Below are 19,089 nucleotides of genomic sequence, written 5' to 3' on the forward strand. Positions count from 1 at the left end.
ATTTATTTATTTATTTGTAACAATTGAGTTTTTAATAAAATAAAAAATATAATTGGTGCTAATAAAATGAGTTAGCCTAATTGCCAATTTGCTAAATTTTGTTAATAATTATTGGTTTAATTTTCTAACAACGAGGTCGTAGTTTTTAATGAGTAATAAATGATTCTAATTTGTTCACTTAATTGTGCCAATTATTAGGTATTTAGTTAATGATTTTTAATGAAAAATGAGGCTAATGGGTTAACTTAATTGCCAAATTTTAGGTTTAATTTAGTTATCCCTTTTCCTTTTATTTTCTAATAATATTTCTATGTCATTTTTTAATGAACCATATAGCCATAGTTATTTTAAATATAAATTAAATATCAGTTTTTAACTCGATTATCAATTCAAATTTTTTTATAAATTAATTGTGTATTTTTTAAAAAAATTATTTAAAAAATGTCAATTATTTAAAAAAACTAGTAATTTATATAAATTATGAGCCTGAGTCTATGTATGATTTTAAAAATTAGAATTTCGTTTTTACATTTTAAATTATAGGAACTAATATATATATTTTTTTTTTCAAAGTGAAATTCAACATTTTTTCCTGTTAATTTATAGAACAAGAAGGCACCATATTTATGTTAGTAAATATCAAAATATTAAATTAACATAATAAATTTGAATAAGGTTAAATGATTTAACAGAATATAATATATGAAAGTTTGGAGGTAAATGTCACAAGATTAATCTAACATAACAATGTCGATTAATAGTTAGGAATTATTAAAACTAGTATTTAAAGTAGGAATAATAAAATATTTTACATTTTCTAATTTAATATTTAAATTTGAAACTTTGTATTAAAAAAATTATGTTAATCCTTCGAATTAATATTGAAAAGAAATAAATGCCTTTTTACAAGTCTTATCTATTTGCTAGCCGAGCTGCTCAACAAGAATATACTAATTTCATATTGTTAAAGTAGAAAATATAGTTTTTTTTATTTTACTTTTTAATAAAAAAAAACTAAAATTAATATGTATAAATAAATGGGATAGGTGAGATTTGGATTGGAGCAGAGATTAGTGCTTAGTGCTCGAAGAGGGAAAAGAGAGTTGAGTATTTGCAGCCTTAAAGCTTTAAATTAGGAAAGGAAGACTTTCTTCCCAAACGGTCCAAAAAGTCTCATATCCAGACCAACAGCCGACGATTTCTAAAAAATCTTTCCCGTTTTTTGAGCAGAGGTCCTGTTGCAATAGATGGCAGAGGGTCTATAGTAGCTGAGAAGGCGAGAGGAGTGCTATTCGTAGCTAGCTCAAGGTCAGCATGGCACTATATATATATTATAAAGGTTAAATGCTAATCTTCTCTGAACTATGAATATCTACCTAAGTTTATATATTTTTTTTTGATTCACGAGAGGAATAAATTTGATTCTTAAATCCTAATTTGTCATAAATGACAATGTAAAAAAAAAAGGGTTCAACTTAAAATGAGTTTAACAATATGAAAGATGAATATCATATAGATAAGATGTTAAATAAATCAATCAAAACTTCTGCAAGGCTCAGCGATTCCAAATGTTTATAATGATCCACCACATGCTACAGCCTACTACAATGGGTATATATATATATCTTTTTGAGCAAAACAAAAAGAAAGAAGAAAAAAAGAAGAAACTAACCAAGAATTTTCTGGATATTTGTCTTCTGATCCTCTGTTAACGATGTGGGAAATAACACCTCAAATGTGACAAAAAGATCCCCTTTCTTTGTGCTGAAATGCAATGGCATTCCTTCTCCTTTGAACTTCCTTACTTCCTTGGGTTTTGTAATTCCCTAATCATGATCACAGTAACAGAAGTTATTTTGGGTTTTGATTGGATGTATGAAGGACTTGACGATGGAGATAGAATGCCAAAAAAGAGGTGTAAATACTCTGGCTCACCTTGGTTCCAATTTCGACTAAATGTTCGTCGAGGTGTTTGAGACTTTTTTCGAAACCGACCAGAGCTTGTACCTGATTGATTGAAGTTGTTCGAATGTATTAACTTTGAGAATCAAAAAAACACCCAAGAAAAGTGATCTAGTTGGTTCACACGTGTATTAACTTTGAGAATCAAGAAGATGCCCAAGAAAAGTGATCTATTGTATTCAAACGTATCAACTTTGACAATCAAGAAGACGCCCAAGAAAAGTGATCTATTGTATTCAAACGTATTAACTTTGACAATCAAGAAGACGCCCAAGAAAAGTGATCTGTGTTCAAATGTATTACCTTTGAGAATCAAGAAGATACCCAAGAAAAGTGATCTAGTGTGTTCAAACGTATTAACTTCGAGAATCAAGAAGACACCCAAGGAAAGTGATCTAGTGTGTTCAAACGTATTAACTTTGAGAATTAAGAAGACGCCCAAGAAAAGTGATCGAATGTGTTCAAACGTATTAACTTTAAAAAAGGGTGACTTGGACTCAAAAAGCCTTACTACTAAACAGCATGCGTCCAAGTAATGTGAAGTTTAGTAGCCATAGGGTTGTAAAAGATCAAAATAAACCATCAAACATATAGTTTCAGAGTTACCAGGGTGATGGTCACAGTAGCATGTAAATCATTGCCTTCCCTTCTGAAAAGATCATGCGGTGCGGTGCGGATGCGAAACTGTTGAACATAAAAGTAATTGATTTTCAAAACTTTCAGCAAATACAATCACAATGGAACTAGTTGAATAATGAAAAAGAACTAACTCTAAGATCTCCAGCTTCTCCATCTATCATAGGTTCACCATCTTCATAGAAAGTGACCTCCTGCAAACACCAAATGGTTTTTTATGTTCATGAAAGGAAGTACGTCACTGCAAATATCTCAAATTTATGGATTTGAAGTCGTCGAATCACTTCTTTAGAGAACATTATAGTTTCAAACAATAAATTTAAGCATTCTGACTCAAGTATGCAACATCAGCATATGCTTTATTGAAACAATCCAGATGAAGATTAGTGTTTCTTACTTGCCCATCTTGCATTCCTTTCTCGATATCGACAGTAACGAAGTATCCTTCTCTTTCGAATTTAACATTGGGGCATTGCTCACAGACCTGAAAGAGTAAAAGAAAGAACAGACACAAGACTCAATTTTGTGAACAAGTGTTGGATGACTTAGTAAGAAATTGTGTTAAACAAGAACACATACTTGTTCTGTCATCTGTTGGAACATTCCAGGACCAATCTGCTTGTGATAGACTTCATTTCTACAATTACACCGCCTCTTGCCTGGTGCTGGCTTTAATATGTTTTTTTCCCTCCATACCTGGAATCCAATGTTGATAACAGCCATTAGCAAATTTTCCAGTCAAAATACTAGGGGAAGTAGACATTAAAGAAGAAAAATCCAATCGAAGCAAGGAGAAGGCTCCAAACAGCTATGGAAAAAAAATAGTGGGATATCACCATTAGAGTGGTAGAGCGAAGCTACAGATGAAAAACAGTATCACTGGATCAAATCTATTCAGAGGCATATGAAAGAGACCAAAGCCACATTCATATACAATGATAACTTCGGGACGGGAGAGGCACCAAGGTTTAAATGGTGAATTGAATGGAGGACACGAGGACTTCATTTGAGGCACAGTTTTATGAAAATGGTTTTCTTGAACAAGACATGATTTTAATAGGAAACAATTTCATGATCAAATGAAGTTACAAGGCAAAAAAGTTAACAGAGTCTAAGGAATGACAAAGGTCCTCTTCGACCAGATACAAATGAATGAGAGATAATTGCAAAAGACCCCAAGAACAAGTAAAGAAAACAGATTTCTCTCATTAGAAGATCCTGCAATTTCTTCTTCTAACCACATCTCCCATAAAATGAACCTAATGGCATTAAGCATGGTTCATAGCTTTCTCCCTGAAGTAATGGAATTATGGCCATATAAAACAAAGCAGAGCAAATTGTGAGCCCTTCTAGGGCACCTTTGGGAAAGGAGGACCATTGTTTCAATTTCTTGTTTACAAGATCAAACTAGTTGGAAGAAGATGTGATGACTGTTTCTTCCGAATCCTATAATAGATATATGAAACCGTCTGACGGAAGAGTCCACAAACAAATTTTAACTTTTTCAGGATAAGAATTCCTATGACATTAAAGCCACTAAGAGAGTTCTTGTAACTCCTATGGCCAACTTTTGAGATTATCTCTCTCCCTTTTACGCAATTTTTCTTTCTTGTTAACAAAAAATACTGGGCCCATGAGCAAATAAACAAGTAAAGTCATACGGATCATGGTGTTCCAAATGTTCCAACTGGACCAATTATACCATTAAAGGCCAGGAAGATTCAACAAGCATTCATTTTTCATCTACAAAATTGAATAGGTTTAGTTCAACCTCTATTTCATGTGTTATAAGTTAATGAGAAAGAACCATTTGAAACTTTGGAAGTTAACCTTTGCAAGATTGAAGTGGAGAATAAGGTTGCCATAAATAGCTAGAATTGCTTTAAAAACTTCATTTATTATTTTAATTTCATAATCTCTTGTAGGGGGTATTTGGTAGTGGGAAGTTACCACTTACCATTCACAGTCATAACTCCTTTTAGCGGGCATTTGAAAGGTAGTGGCAAATTACTTGCCAGTCATGGTTATAACTTCTTGTAGTGACCACTTGAAGGGTAATGTTAAGTTTGTCGATCATGACCATAACTTCTTTTTAGTAGGCATTTGAATGGCTAGAGGTTCCTTTGTAGGGAGGCTATAAATACCCAGAAAATTGGCAGGTAAAAATCAGATTTTGGATTAATGAAAATGAGCTCTCATATGAGACTTTCACCCTTAGAAATTTGAGGGTCATTTTTGTTATTTCTAAGATTTCAAACAATTCTTGTGGTAGATTGCATCCGAGCCATTCAATGGAGCAGATGAGACTTTCACCCTTAGAAATTTGAGCATTATTTTTGTTATTTCTAAGATTTCAAACAATTTTTGCATCCTAGTCATTCAATGGAGCCTCAAAAGTAGAGCGATCCAATTTAGAATTTGATTCCAAATCTTGCTTCTAAATCCTTAGATTTTAAAAAGTAATCTAATTCTAGTCTTATCTCTTGATTGACCCAAATTTTGTCAGGGGTTAATTTTCTTTAATTCAAGGGTTATTACTTGGATCAATATGCTAAAGATTAGGATAGCTTGATCCCCAAGTCATTTCGAAAACTTCACGAAACCGTCCCCCCAAATAATACCTCGGAAATATTGAGCAATTATGTAAAATGCAACAGGAAAATACCTTACCTTCAATGAACCACCCATGTAGAGATCTTCTAGTGATGCATCTAATTCCACAATTACGTCATCCCCTTTTGGAATTTTCTCTTCCTCTTCCATACCACCTCCTCCGCCAAAAAACCTTCAAATTTTACAATGTCGGTACTCAGTAATCACACAACAACCTCAGAATTGAAATCAAATTACCACAAAACCCCCAAAGTTCTAAGCAAACACACAAAATAGAAGTCATATCTAAACTAAATTGGATAGCCTGTACATGGAAGATCATGGCTAAAGTCAGTTACACACCATTACTGCGCTTCATTTAATAGTAGAATAAACATCACGAGCTGTAACCAATGAAGATTATGCGAACCATAGGCAACCCCATCAGAGAAAATTCAATATGCAATAAGAAAAATTAGCTTACTGGCTAAAAATATCCTGAATGTTCATTCCCATCCCTCCTCCTCTACCTCCACTGGCAGCATGCTGTTTCAGACCTTCCTCTCCATACTTATCATAAATGTTTCTCTTCTCCCCGTCGGATAGAACCTCATAAGCTAAATCACACAACCAAATTAATAAATCCAGAAGCTGAAAAGTAGTGCACAATCTTGGAAAATAATATATCAAAGGGGGAAGAAAATTACCGTTGCTAATCTCCGCAAATCGTTTATTGGCTTCCTCATTTCCCTGATTCTTATCAGGATGGTACTTCAGAGCGAGCTTCCTATAAGCCCTTTTGATCTGCTCGTCCGAGGCACCCTTCTGCACCTGCAGTATATCATAATAGCTCTTCCTGGTAACATAAGAAACAAGAAAAATCAGCACAAAGCGAGATGAAATATAGCCATTGCAGTGAAGCAACAAAGACGTATTCGAGATGAGTGTTGCGTCATTCAACAATACCCTGCAATGGCGGAAAAAACGTAGCAGAAGGCACAAACAACGAAGAGGAGCTTCGTTCTTCGCTGCGCCATCTGAGAAAGTGATCAACGATGGAAGAAACACAAAAGAGGGGATTTCAAACTCTCTGAGAGACGATTCAGAGTTTGTCGGATACGATCACAGATCAATGAGGCACATCACTGAATTTTCACGAAGATCAAACGAACTTCCTTCTTGCCCTTCTTTCAAATTTTCGCTCTGGAATTCAGGACCGAAGTCGTCAACTGAACTTGGTCGTCGAATCGATTCCACGAAAACAGAAATATGGCGAAGTAAATGACTTTGTCCAGTGACTACGCTTGGCGACGTGTTCTTCTTGGAATGGACCAATCAAATGCGAGCTTATTGAATACAAACCAATCGTCTTCTGCCACGTAGGAGTTTGCTTTTCCCAGCTTTTATAAAATAAAAAAACGAAACAAAATTAAATATAAGTGTGAAAATTACTATTTTAGTCCATTTAATTTATATTTATTGGTTATTAAAATAAATTCATTTAATTTCTTTTAGCTTAATATCCATAATTCAATAAATATCTAATTCACAAAATTAATGATGGGCTGAAGCTCCACGAGGTTTAATTGAAAGCCCAAGCCCATTGAATAAAAATAATAATAGGAGATTAATATGAAATTAGTTAATTTTATAATTCTTAAGTTTATTTTATAATTATTTAAAAAATATACTTATCCACCGTATATATTAATAATAATTGATATTATTAAAATCAATTACGGTGAATATTCTTACAAAATTTTTAATTTAAAATAACACTAATGGAAAATAACTACATATCATTAAACTGGAATTCATTAAATTAAAGCCACACCTGCGGCACAACGTACTCAAGCCTTTCACAGCTCGCCACGTCAACACTTTGGACGACAATCAAGTGAGAATCTCCCCCACATTAAGAATCGTGTATCCCAAGAACTGGCCAATTATCTCACGCCACGTGGTCCAATATAACAGTTTTCCGTAATCGCAGGGTGAGAATAAAACGAGTTCCACAGACTAAAAATTCCTAGTCAAACTTTACCTGCTTCAATCGGCAGTCCGATTTCCCGATATTTGTAACAAATTCTCAGTATTTCCTTCCAAACTGAAATAATCGTAAAAATGGCGAAGTGTCAGATCTGGTTCTCGTTCGCCGCGTTGGCCTTGATTCTTTCAGCGGCTGTGGCCGACGATGTTGTTGTGTTGACGGAGGACAACTTCGAGAAAGAGGTTGGCCAAGATAGAGGAGCTCTGGTTGAGTTCTATGCTCCTTGGTAATCCTTCTTCTTATGATTTGAAATTGAATAGTTACTGAAATCTTTCGATTCTCGGTTGTGAAGTTTTTGCTGTTGTTTGTGATAGCTTGGTTGTAGATCCGTGTGTTGACGTTGGAAACTTGTCTGAAATCTGTTTGGCTCACCTCTGTTTTCGTTCCTCAGTGGAAGAGAATATATAAAGTGGAATAGTGAATGATCAATGACGGAAATGTTCTTTTCTTATTTCGGGAATATTTTGTAAATGTCGGGGGCTATTTCCTTGTCGCATCGGTCATTTTTATTTGAACTGTCCACGTTTCTCTCTGTTGAGTTTGTAGTTTTGGTTTTCATGGCCTGGGGACGGATGTGTATGCTATGTGAAGATCGATCCGCCAGTTCTTTGAACTCACTTTTGCTGTAGTTCTTAGTGAAAGAGAAAAGTAGTGATTGAAATTAATCGTATTACTAAAAAAATTCTGGTGCCTGGGGATCTATATGTAGTCATTGAGTGATATCTCCAATTTCTAGTAATTGTTCCCCCCGATCATGTGTATAATGAAGCCCTACCTTACCCTGTTATGGTAATAGGTGTGGGCACTGTAAGAAGCTTGCGCCAGAGTATGAAAAGCTTGGAAACAGCTTTAAGAAAGCCAAATCTGTTTTGATCGGAAAGGTCAGTCAGTTCTTCACCGTTCGTTCTATGTCAATTTTTTAATACAATGTGTAAAATCTTTGATGCCCATCATGACTATTATTTTCCCTTGTTACTCGAATTCTCTTTCCCAATTTGTGATGGAGAGTTAATACGGTAATTCTTAATCATATTTTATAGGTTGACTGTGATGAGCACAAGGGCGTATGCAGCAAATATGGAGTCTCTGGGTACCCAACAATTCAATGGTTCCCCAAGGAATCGCTCGAACCGAAAAAGTAAGAAAACTGTTTTATAAATAACACTGAGGAGGTTTGATTCATACTTGATTTCACAATCTCATATGTAGGTATGAAGGTCAACGTACAGCAGAAGCCCTTGCCGAATTTGTCAACAGTGAAGCAGGTAGTTGTTCATTCTTGTAAAGTCATCTTATTTTAACATGCCGACTATTTTAAAATCCTCACTTGGTTGGTCTGAATTAGACAATGTTCTCCATTTTACACTGTTAATTCGTTCTCCTTGCATTTCACTCTTTGCTGTATTGTTCTGAAGCGTGCCACTATTTACATATGAACACAGAGCTCACGTCCATATGATGGTTCTTATGCCCTTTCCATCTCTTTTCTTAGTGCCAGTATTTACGAAGAATGTCTTACTTGTTATACAGATATTTAGATGCATTTCTAGCGTTTACTCAATAAATTTGTTCCCGGATTCAACTTGTTGTACTATAATTGTTAATCAAAGTTGCAAGAAACCAAATCTTCGGAAGTCCCATGCTGATACGATAACTTATGGCCTTTGGGGTTTTCTCTATTCATCAACTTCTGTTCATCCAGGAACCAATGTGAAGATAGCTTCAATTCCATCCAGTGTTGTAGTTCTTTCACCTGATAATTTCAATGAGATTGTTCTAGATGCAAATAAGGATGTGCTGGTTGAGTATTACGCACCCTGGTATTTGACTTTCTGTCCTTTCTTCGAGTTATTTTAGCATGATTTCAAAGTATCTGATCAATTCTATATTTCAGGTGTGGCCACTGCAAGACCCTTGCTCCGGTAAGTAGTTTTCTTCTTAGGCTTTTGCTGGCAAATTATCATGAATAATAAATAATTTAATATCATATTATATTATCCCTCTACAGATATATGAAAAGGTGGGAACGGCATTTAAATTGGAAGATGGCGTAGTAATTGCTAACTTAGATGCTGACAAATATCGTGATCTAGCTGGAAAGTAAGTTTACATTTATTTTAATTTGTTGTGGGGTTTGTCTCTTAATGATTTCTCTAAGTTATTGTTAAAGGTCGGTTATCTTTTGTATTTTTACAGGTATGGCATAAGTGGTTTCCCTACATTAAAATTCTTCCCTAAAGACAACAAGGATGGTGAAGACTACGACGGTGGCAGAGATGTTGATGACTTTGTTAATTTCATTAATTTAAAGAGTGGGACCAATCGTGACTCCAAGGGTCAGCTTACAGTAAATGTTAGCAAGCAACCAAACCCAACGATGTTTAAATTTTATTTTCTTCTTTTATGTTAATACTCAAATATGTGATTTTTCTTGTAGGCTGGTCTAGTTGCTAGTTTAGAATCATTGGTGAAGGAGTTCATAGCTGCTAGCAATGGAGAGAAAAAGAATGTTGTTGCCAAGATGGAAGAGGAAGCTGGAAAGCTTAGTGGATCTGATGCAAGGTACGCAATTTTTGTTTGATTTTTTCATTCAGTTTCTTAAGAACAATAGCATCTTTAATGATTCAAAAAGCGTTGTATGGTTTATAGTTTTATATTCTATGCGTGTCCAGAAACTTACTGCAGGATTATGGTGAAATTATTAATCATAGTTGTTGATTACTCTGCTACAGGCATGGAAAGATATACGTGAAATCTGCTAAAAAGTGTCTGGAGAAAGGTGATGGTTATGCTAAGTCTGAGATTGAGAGGATTCAGCGCATCCTCGATAAGGTAAGTCTTAAGTTTTACAAAGACCTTATGTTTACAATGTTTTTTCTATGCTATAAATAAAGCCCTGTTTGGGTTTTTTGTCCTAAAATCTGTGGGGTCGTGCTATACTTACATATGGCTAATCACTAGATCTTAACTGCTGTCGAGAGGTTTATTTTAGAATATAGCACTAGTAGTCTTATCTTATTTACTTCCAAGGGTTATTTTGTTTTAAAACCATTAATGCATATATATTACTTTTTTAATTACATATATGAACTAGAGAAAAATGTTGGAATCAAATAGATTGGTTGGTAGGATTTGGGTGAGAATAATTTTACTAAGGTGATTTTGAGCACAATTTAAATAGAATCCGAATTTAGTTGGGAGGAGAATAAAATATTTTTTATTAAGGGTGTAGAAACCTCTCCATAGCAAATCATTTTAAAAACTTTGAGGAAAAGTCCAAAGAGACAATATTTGCTAGTAATGAGCTTAACCGTTCCAAATGGTATCAAAGCCAGACATCGGGCGGCGTGCCGACGTTGGACCTCGAATAGGGGTGGATTGTGAGATCCCACATCAGTTATCGGTTAGGGAGAAGAATGAAGCATCATTTATAAGGGTGTGTAAACTTCTCTCTAATAGCGTTTAAAACTTTGACGAGAAGTCCGAAAGGAACTCCCAACATAAAAATAGCTATAAATCACTCCTAAAACATCTAATTTGATTCACTTATGTGAGTTTAAGTTTTGAATTAATTTAATTGATACCATGCTCAAAGTTTACTCAAGGGCTTTAAAAAGTGTTTTTTTTTTTTTTTTTTTTTTTTTTTTTTTTTTTTTTTTTTTTTTTTTTTTTTTTTTTTTTTTTTTTTTTTTTTTTTTTTTTTTTTTTTTTTTTTTTTTTTTTTTTTTTTTTTTTTTTTTCTCTTCCCCTTTGCATGTTACGACATTTGGTTCCTATAAATACAAACAAATGCATTTATGAGGGAAAAACGTGTGTAGACTGTCGGTATTTGGAGGTGCTGAAATATATCATAAAGATGTGTTAGTTACTTGTCTGAACATATCTTATCTGAAGACATCCGTAAACTTCAGCTGACAAGTTGCTGCTGCCATTTCTTGTGTTTGTCATTTTTGCATGGAACGCAGTCGGTAAGCCCAGCGAAAGCAGACCAGTTCACCTTGAAGAGAAACATTCTATCAAGTTTTGTTCAATCTTCTTCTTAACTTGATCTAAGTTTACTTACGAAGCAAACTCTCACATGGCACTTCATATTTTTTTTTTGTAGTTTTGTTGGCCTCTGAGTTAATTATTGAATAGAGCTCTGTTTTGTTTTCATTCACTTATTTCACTGTTTTAGAGAGAGAAAAGAGTCAAACCTTAGAGACATGTATATGAATGTTTCTGAGAGAAAAATTAAATATCATCAAACTTTAGGATTTGAAACAAAAGATTCTGTGAGATTTTTTTTTTTTTTTTTCCTTTTTTTAAATTGAGATCGCCTTTTTTTACCTAAAAATGATTTATAGATTTTTTGTTTTTGGTTGATTATTTATTTAATTCTAATTTTTTTTGTTGATGAATAGATATTAAAAGTTTATGTGGGCCTCTTTGGATCTTATACACTATATGATAGGTATATATTACATATTTTGGAGAATAATTTAGGATTTAAATCTATGTGTTTGGATAGGTTAGATAATTAATACCCGAGAGTTAATAAATAGATCTGCCATTTCTTGAAATCTCTCTTCTGATTCAAAATCGTGGTGTAACGTGTACCCCCTCCTGTTCCGGTCATGGAATAGATGAAATAAATAAATAAATGGATTTTTGTTCGCAATCTTATTGGAACTATCCATAATCAGGAACCATATCACATCCTGGATCCGATCTGATGAAATAGGATGAATTGAGACGTATTTTGTAAATACGTAATTATCTTGAATATATTAACTATTTCTTTATTTTCCGTCAAGGGACAAAAGAAACATCTGTTCTTTCTTCAACAATTTTTTATCTCTAGTGAATTTCTCCATAGGATTCGAACCCGTATGAAGTTCTGACCATCTGTCAGAGAAAAAAGAACGAATGGATCTCAAAATCGTTTTAATTTTTTTAGCAGGAAAATTAGATCGTTCTTTCTAGAAAATAAGAAAAAAAAATAAAGTTTATAATAAATTTTAAGTGAAATAAGTAAATTTGGATTACAACTTCTTACCTACGACCAATGAGGGCCAAACACAACCTTATGTCGACCTCTGGGGCATATAATATGGTTAGATCCATCTTAAACGTAATTAGTATACTTTTATAGTTTATATATATTTTTTGGGAAGGGTTCTTTAAAAAAAACTATTTTTTTTTTAAATAAAATTATTTTATAACACAATTGTGAAATAATTAGTAATTTAAAGCGGGTTGGTGTAGATTTTTAAAATAAATTTGGAATAAGATGGTGAGAAGTATAATAAATTTTTAATAAATACCATAAAATGTTATTAATAAGAGTATAATAATGTAACCAGATGCATAATTATAAAAAGAAATAGTTGAATTAAATGTCATGCTAAATTCATAGACTATATAATATAATAATTTTTACGGATCAATATTTTGAAAAGCATGTATGGGATTTATTTATAAAATTAATGTATAAAAAAATAGAAATCAATATTATAATAATCGCATGATTTGACTGTGAGTCAAAACCCCTTTTTACTTCGGTCTCTTTTTCTAGGTTTACTATAAAACCTGCAAAAACAAACAAACAAACAAACAAAGCCGAACCTCCACCACCTTCTTCTTCTCTTCTTCTTCAACCGTTCCTGCTCAGACGACATTACCGCCAAGGACTTGTATTCCTCTCGATTTCTTCACAATGAAGTACGTTTTGGTCACTGGCGGCGTCGTTAGTGGACTTGGCAAAGGCGTCACCGCCAGTAGTATCGGTCTCGTCCTCAAAGCCTGTGGCCTACGAGTCACCTCCATTAAAATAGGTTTTCTACTCTTTTCCTTTACTTTTTGCTTCTTGTTATCGCTGGAGAACCACGTTTTCTATGCTCTTATACTCTGTTCTTTGCCTGCTGTTGTTGATTCCTGCTGCATTATGTTCCCGGAACTGCATAATGTTGTTGTTTTTTAAATGAGTTTTCTCCTCTGCGTACTCGTTTGCTTACTCTGCATGTTTTGGATTCCGTTTATTTGATTTTGATCAGTGTCCTTTTTTGGATTTTGGAAAATTTTCAAGTGATAGTGTTCTCTTAGACTGAAGATTAGTTCGTCATGGTGACATCTTGATGACGAGTCTTTTACCTACTTTTTTTGTTTTTTTTAGCGTAGTTTCTTTTCTATTTCTTTGATTGCTTCTCATTGTCGTGGTGATGATGTGCATGTCTGCTTCAGTGTTGTCCATAGGAAAGTCGATTATGGTTCGACTTCTTGTATGCGTGTGAATTGGTCCTCAATGCTTTGTTGCGTTTGAATTTGCAGATCCGTACTTGAATATGGATGCTGGTACCATGTCTCCTTTTGAACACGGGGAAGTTTTTGTTCTTGATGATAGCGGTGAGGTATCTTCCTTTCTAGCCATACAAAAACAACACTGCGTATTTCCATTTGAGACGCGGTGTAAACTTGATTGTATAGATTTGCCTCGCTGCATGTATTGGTTTCAGTTATAGTAGAGGTATGATTGTACTTAAGTAATTCACAGGTTATTTACTTGTTTTCAAATTTCAGGTTGATTTAGACCTGGGAAACTATGAACGTTTCCTAGATATAACGTTGACAAGAGAGAACAATATTACTGCAGGAAAAATATATCAGGTTATTGGAATGATTTTTGTTTCAAGTTGTAAGTATCTATTAAGAATTCTATAGCATGCTAATTGATTCCATCCATGCAAATGTATTAGTCTGTTCTCGAGAAGGAGCGAAGAGGTGATTACCTTGGGAAGACCGTTCAGGTAATGCTTCTTTTGTATTATGTCTGCTCTGAACATTTTCATACTAGTTATTTTTCATTAATATTTATATTATTTATTTGAATTCAGGTAGTTCCACACATCTCCGATGCCATTAAAAACCACATTGAGTCAGTAGCTACCATTCCCATGGATGGCCAAGAGGGCCCTGCTGATGTCTGCGTGATAGAATTAGGAGGGACTGTTGGTAACCTAACTTCTACATTTGTCAGACATTTCCCCAGTAGAATTTTGATAATTTATGTTTTGTTTCATGAAATAAAATTTTAGTTGTCTTCTTAAGGTGACATTGAATCAATGCCATTTATTGAAGCTTTGCGGCAACTGTCCTTTTCAGTTGGTAAGTTCATACTTTCTGTTTGATAACCACTTGAGGTGGCCATATATAATTCTTATATGCAATAGTTGTAGATCACGCTCTTACAACCAATAGGTGTGAATCATCTCACCTTTTAATTGGGTTGTTAGGTCCAGACAATTTCTGCCTTATCCACGTGAGCTTAATACCAGTATTGGGAGTTGTTGGAGAGCAAGTAATAATCTATCTTTATATACTGTACAAATAGTTTGTATATAATTTATGCTCTGTGAGCAGTTATTTATGCCGGTGGTAAATTTTTCCTTCACCATTCTTTGATGAATGTAGTTCTCACTATTTGTTTTAAAACACAGAAAACAAAGCCTACACAACTCAGTGTTCGAGAACTCAGAGCTTTAGGCTTAACTCCACATCTGCTAGCGTGCCGATCTGCTCAGGTACATTTTCTTTTCTTCCTTTGACATATCATAGTATGGGTTCACAATGATCACCTTAGTTCATTTAGTTTCTTTCCTGCCCTGCTATTGCACGGACCTGCTAGTTTGGTTATATGTACTATGGTTTTGTGTTGTCTTTGGTAGTTATTTAGTTAATATTTAATTGGAGTATGTCCCCATTGTAATTGCTCCGTAATTTTTATTAAATGTAAATTTTTTGCCTTACATTCATTTCATACAATAGTTTTGATATTTCAAGGTGTCGTAAGGTTTTTCTTTTGAATTATATGTAGCCTATACTGGACAATACGAAGGAGAAGCTTTCTCAGTTTTGCCATGTTCCAGTGAGTTGTTAATTGAAATTTTTATTTTTATATGGATTTATGTTTTCATAATTTTACTTATTTTATGCTCATAACCTTTTTGAATTTTATCCAGGTCTGTAATATTCTGAATATCCATGATGTCCCAAACATCTGGCATATTCCGCTTTTGCTTACGGTATGTATGTGTGAATGTTTGATTAATCCACCACACCCAAATGGTGGTGAGAGTTCTCTTATTTATAATCATTTACAGAATACAGAAATAAGGTAAATTACAAATAATAAGGAAATAGCGATAAAAGGAAAGAATAATAAATGAATACAATATATTTGCATTTAGTAAAAGGGAAAATATGGTAACCCGTAATGTAAGGCAAATATCTAGATATTTGCCTTAATGAACGGTCAACTATCCTTAACACCCCCCCGCAAGCTGAGCGTCGGATTTGAACGAACATGAAGCTTGGATCTGAAAAATTCAAAGAGAGGTCGATAAATACTCTTTGTGAAGATGTCAGCAACTTGGAGATGAGAGGGTACATATTGTGTACGAAGTTTGCCAGCGATAACAAGTTCTCGAAGGAAATGATAATCTAGTTCAACATGCTTGGCCCGCTTGTGAGAAACAGGATTAGAGCTCAAAAAAATAGCACTTTTGTTGTCACATAAGAGTAAGGGCTGCTGTGAAATAGGGACCTTGAGGTCATGCAAAAGATGCGTAACCCAAAGAAGTTCAGCAGCAGTTGTGGCAAGAGCACGATACTCAGATTCACAGCTGGAGCGTGATACAGTAGGTTGCTTTTTGGCACTCCAAGAAATGAGATTGTTACCAAGATAAATAGAATAGCCGGATGTAGAACGACGAGTATCGGGACAACCAGCCCAGTCAGCATCCGAATAAGCGACTAGCGTACTAGGAACAGTGGATGGACGAAAGATAAGACCAAAGTGGAGTGTTCCTTTGACATAGCGAAGAATACGTTTGACAGCAAGAAAGTGATCTGCAGTAGGGGCATGCAAGAATTGACTGACAGAATTGACAGCATAGGCAATATCTGGACGCGTGATAGTCAAGTACTGAAGGGCGCCAACAAGAGATCTGTAGAGAGTAGGATCAGAGAAAGGAGAACCATCAGCAGTCAGGTGTTGAGAAACAACCATGGGAGTGTGAACTGGTTTGCTATCGAGCAACTGAGCACGAGTAAGAATATCTCGAGCATATTTTAACTGACTGATAAAGAGACCATCAGGAGTGGGTGAAGCTTCAAGACCAAGAAAGTAACTGAGAGAACCCAAATCTTTGGTAGCAAACTCAGAATGAAGCTTGCGAGTAAAGCTGTTAATAAGAGATGAGTTGTTGCCAGTAACAATAATGTCATCAACATAAAGAAGCAAATAGATAAGGTTAGATTGCTGATGAAAGACAAAAAGTGACGTGTCAGCGCGACTGCAAGAAAACCCAAGTGTGAGAAGAAATGAGCTAAAACGCTGAAACCAAGCACGAGGAGCTTGCTTTAAGCCATAGAGAGCTTTCTTTAATAGACAAACATGCATAGGAAATCGAGGATCAACATACCCAGGAGGTTGTTCCATATGAACACGTTCAATAAGCGTTCCATTGAGAAAAGCATTCTTGACATCAAGTTGTCGAAGAGGCCATTTATTTGTGACTGCAATAGAAAGCACAACACGGACAGTGGTAGCTTTGACAACCGGACTGAAAGTGTCAGTGTAGTCAAGACCAGGAACCTGAGTATAACCTTTGGCAACGAGACGAGCCTTGAAACGCTCGACGGATCCATCGGGCAAATATTTAATACGAAACACCCATTTAGAGCCCACGATGTTGGTGTTGGCAGGGCGAGGAACCAAAGTCCAAGTATCATTTTGTTGTAACGCTCGAATTTCTTCATCCATGGCAGCCACCCAAGCAGGATTCTTAGCCGCAGATTTGAATCCTTTTGGCTCAGTGGATGCAAGAAGAGCAGAGAGAAGTCCAGATGAGCCTAACATACCAAGATTTGCTGGATGACGAGTCTTGAATATACCAGCCTTGGCTCGTGTGATCATAGGATGAGTGCCCAAAGAAGAGAAATCAACAGGAGGTTCAATAGAGGTTGAATTAGAAGTCGAGGGTGGCAAAGTGGAACCTGCAAGAGAAGTATCAACCTGCACAGACTCATCTACAAGGTCAGAACAAATATCACACGGGGATGAACTGGATTGAGGAATGTGCGGTGATGAAGTGGTAGGGGGGGATGAATCAATATGATGAAGATGTGGTTCCAAGAAATTTGAAATAGGAATAGTGGAAAGAGGTTGGGCTTGGGAGCTAGGGATAGCAGGAAAGTGAGTTTCATCAAATTGAGCATGGCAGGTGATATATAGCTTAGTGGTGGCGGGATCAAGACAGCGGAACCCTTTATGAACAGAACTATAACCCAAAAAAATACAAGGAATGCTGCGGGGAGAAAGCTTGTTAGGCATATAATCACGCAAATAAGGATAAACACGACAACCAAAGGGATGAAAATTGTCATAATGTGGAGTGTAGCCATAAAGGAGTTCAAAGGGTGACTTACCTCCAAGAAGTGGAGTAGGCAACCGGTTGATAATATAAGCGGCAGTGCTGAAGGCGTCAACCCAAAAACGAGGAGAAAGATGAGAGTGAACGAGAAGGGCCAAGCCAGTCTCAGTCACATGACGATGTTTTCTCTCAACACGACCATTTTGAGCAAGTGTATATGGACAAGAGAGTTGATGGTGGATGCCAGAATTACGTAAATGAGTTTTGAAACAAGTACTAGTAAATTCTGTACCACCATCGCTTTGAAATACTTTGATACGAGAAGAATATTGATTTTCCACAAATTTTTGAAATTGAAGAAAAATATCAAAAAAATCAGATTTAAATTTTAAAGGGTAAAACCAAGTGAATCGAGAATAATCATCAATAAAAATAGCATAATAAAGAAAACCCGAATTTGATTTGACGGGAGAAGGACCCCAAAGATCACAATGAATAAGATCTAACACATGAGACGACCTACGTTCATTGCGGGAATAAGGCAATCGATGGCTTTTCGCAAGCTGACAAGTATTACATAATGATGGAGAAGGCAATAAAGACGTAAGAGAAAGATGACCTTTTTTATTTAAAAAAGAAATAACAGAATGATTCACATGACCTAGACGAGCATGCCATAAATCATATGAAGCACGTAAAGATTTGTTTTTAAGGGCTGAAATAAAAGCAGAGTTGCCGCGCTCCAGCACATATAGCCCTCCATCTCTTTTACCGGTTGCCACCCCCCTTCCTGTTTGATGATTCTGGATAGTAATAAGATTATTAGTAAATGTAACGGAGAGAGGAAAATCAGACGTTAATTTACTTATGGAAAGAAGATTTTTAGTGAGGTGAGGGACAACCAAGACATCTAATAAGTGAATATTTGGAACAGGAGAAAGAGTACCGATGTGGGTAATGGGTAGGGATGCACCGTTTCCTACAATCACAGAGTCCTTACCCTTGTAATTTTTAGACTGATCCAGAATTGATGGGTCGGCAGTCATATGGGCCGAAGCTCCAGTGTCCAAAAACCAATCAGCAGCATCGGGTCCAGCAATAGAACATGACGTGTTAAAGGCTTCAGCAAGGTGAGCATGAGAAGAATCAGGTCGAACATACCGTTGGTTGNTGGCAATGAGGTGGTCGACGACCCTGACTTGAGTGGGTTCGTCCTCGATTAGAAGAGTTGTTTTTGTGAGAATAAGAACGACCTCGCTGGTTGGTAAAGGAAGCAGGGTGACTTTCATGGGTGCGGCCACGATTAGTGGCTATGAATGCTGTAGGAGTGGAGTCAGAGGACTCAAGGGAGCGCTGGAACAACTCAAAACTTTCAGTTTTAGAGACTAGATCTGCAAAACAGGGGATAGGGGTGAGAGCCATCTGAGCAGTAGAAAA

At 35.6% G+C, this 19,089-nt stretch overlaps 3 protein-coding genes across 5 annotated transcripts in view; 2 read left to right on the top strand and 1 right to left on the bottom strand.

Annotated features, from left to right (window-relative positions):
- Positions 1–1,502: 1,502 nt before the first annotated feature.
- LOC111497843 (dnaJ protein ERDJ3B-like) lies at positions 1,503–6,460 on the bottom strand. Its single transcript, XM_023148824.1, has 10 exons — positions 6,157–6,460; positions 5,898–6,046; positions 5,675–5,807; positions 5,269–5,383; positions 3,178–3,294; positions 2,996–3,082; positions 2,733–2,792; positions 2,569–2,646; positions 1,936–2,007; positions 1,503–1,826 (listed from the first exon to the last, which is right to left on the bottom strand). Exons 1-10 carry the CDS (start codon positions 6,225–6,227, stop codon positions 1,668–1,670), a joined length of 1,041 nt encoding a protein of 346 aa, XP_023004592.1. The 5' UTR covers positions 6,228–6,460; the 3' UTR covers positions 1,503–1,667.
- A 743-nt stretch (positions 6,461–7,203) lies between these two features.
- On the top strand, positions 7,204–11,399 carry LOC111497837 (protein disulfide-isomerase like 2-1-like). The gene is made up of 11 exons (XM_023148814.1): positions 7,204–7,466; positions 8,037–8,121; positions 8,281–8,378; positions 8,450–8,505; positions 8,943–9,060; positions 9,135–9,162; positions 9,249–9,340; positions 9,437–9,593; positions 9,678–9,802; positions 9,973–10,072; positions 11,206–11,399. Exons 1-11 carry the CDS (start codon positions 7,315–7,317, stop codon positions 11,281–11,283), a joined length of 1,089 nt encoding a protein of 362 aa, XP_023004582.1. The 5' UTR covers positions 7,204–7,314; the 3' UTR covers positions 11,284–11,399.
- Positions 11,400–12,862: 1,463 nt separating this feature from the next.
- The window catches only part of LOC111497791 (CTP synthase-like), an 11,118-nt gene continuing 4,891 nt past the window's right edge, over positions 12,863–19,089 (top strand). The window contains exons 1-10 of one of the 3 annotated variants that reach the window (XM_023148738.1): positions 12,863–13,056; positions 13,550–13,629; positions 13,799–13,885; positions 13,975–14,025; positions 14,113–14,266; positions 14,381–14,383; positions 14,512–14,576; positions 14,716–14,799; positions 15,093–15,143; positions 15,238–15,300. In XM_023148738.1, the coding sequence (XP_023004506.1) occupies positions 12,939–13,056; positions 13,550–13,629; positions 13,799–13,885; positions 13,975–14,025; positions 14,113–14,266; positions 14,381–14,383; positions 14,512–14,576; positions 14,716–14,799; positions 15,093–15,143; positions 15,238–15,300 (756 nt within the window). In that variant the 5' untranslated portion in view covers positions 12,863–12,938. Of the gene's footprint in view, positions 13,057–13,549; positions 13,630–13,798; positions 13,886–13,974; positions 14,026–14,112; positions 14,267–14,326; positions 14,384–14,511; positions 14,577–14,715; positions 14,800–15,092; positions 15,144–15,237; positions 15,301–19,089 lie in introns of all 3 variants that reach the window. The other 2 variants (XM_023148737.1, XM_023148739.1) reach the window with 2 other exon arrangements.

This window comes from Cucurbita maxima, unplaced genomic scaffold, assembly GCF_002738345.1.
Source record: "Cucurbita maxima cultivar Rimu unplaced genomic scaffold, Cmax_1.0 Cma_Scf00024, whole genome shotgun sequence".
Lineage (NCBI taxonomy): Eukaryota > Viridiplantae > Streptophyta > Magnoliopsida > Cucurbitales > Cucurbitaceae > Cucurbita > Cucurbita maxima.

What these genes read in the sequence shown, in the direction of transcription:
- LOC111497843 (XM_023148824.1), bottom strand. Translation starts at nt 6,227, where the DNA reads ATGGCGCAGCGAAGAACGAAGCTCCTCTTCGTTGTTTGTGCCTTCTGC. An exon ending in ATTTGCGGAGATTAGCAACG is followed by an intron (nt 5,808 to 5,897) that starts GTAATTTTCTTC and finishes TGTGTGATTTAG; the next exon opens with CTTATGAGGTTCTATCCGAC. An exon ending in TAGTCGAAATTGGAACCAAG is followed by an intron (nt 1,827 to 1,935) that starts GTGAGCCAGAGT and finishes GATCATGATTAG; the next exon opens with GGAATTACAAAACCCAAGGA.
- LOC111497837 (XM_023148814.1), top strand. Translation starts at nt 7,315, where the DNA reads ATGGCGAAGTGTCAGATCTGGTTCTCGTTCGCCGCGTTGGCCTTGATT. An exon ending in GTTGAGTATTACGCACCCTG is followed by an intron (nt 9,061 to 9,134) that starts GTATTTGACTTT and finishes TCTATATTTCAG; the next exon opens with GTGTGGCCACTGCAAGACCC. An exon ending in TATCGTGATCTAGCTGGAAA is followed by an intron (nt 9,341 to 9,436) that starts GTAAGTTTACAT and finishes GTATTTTTACAG; the next exon opens with GTATGGCATAAGTGGTTTCC.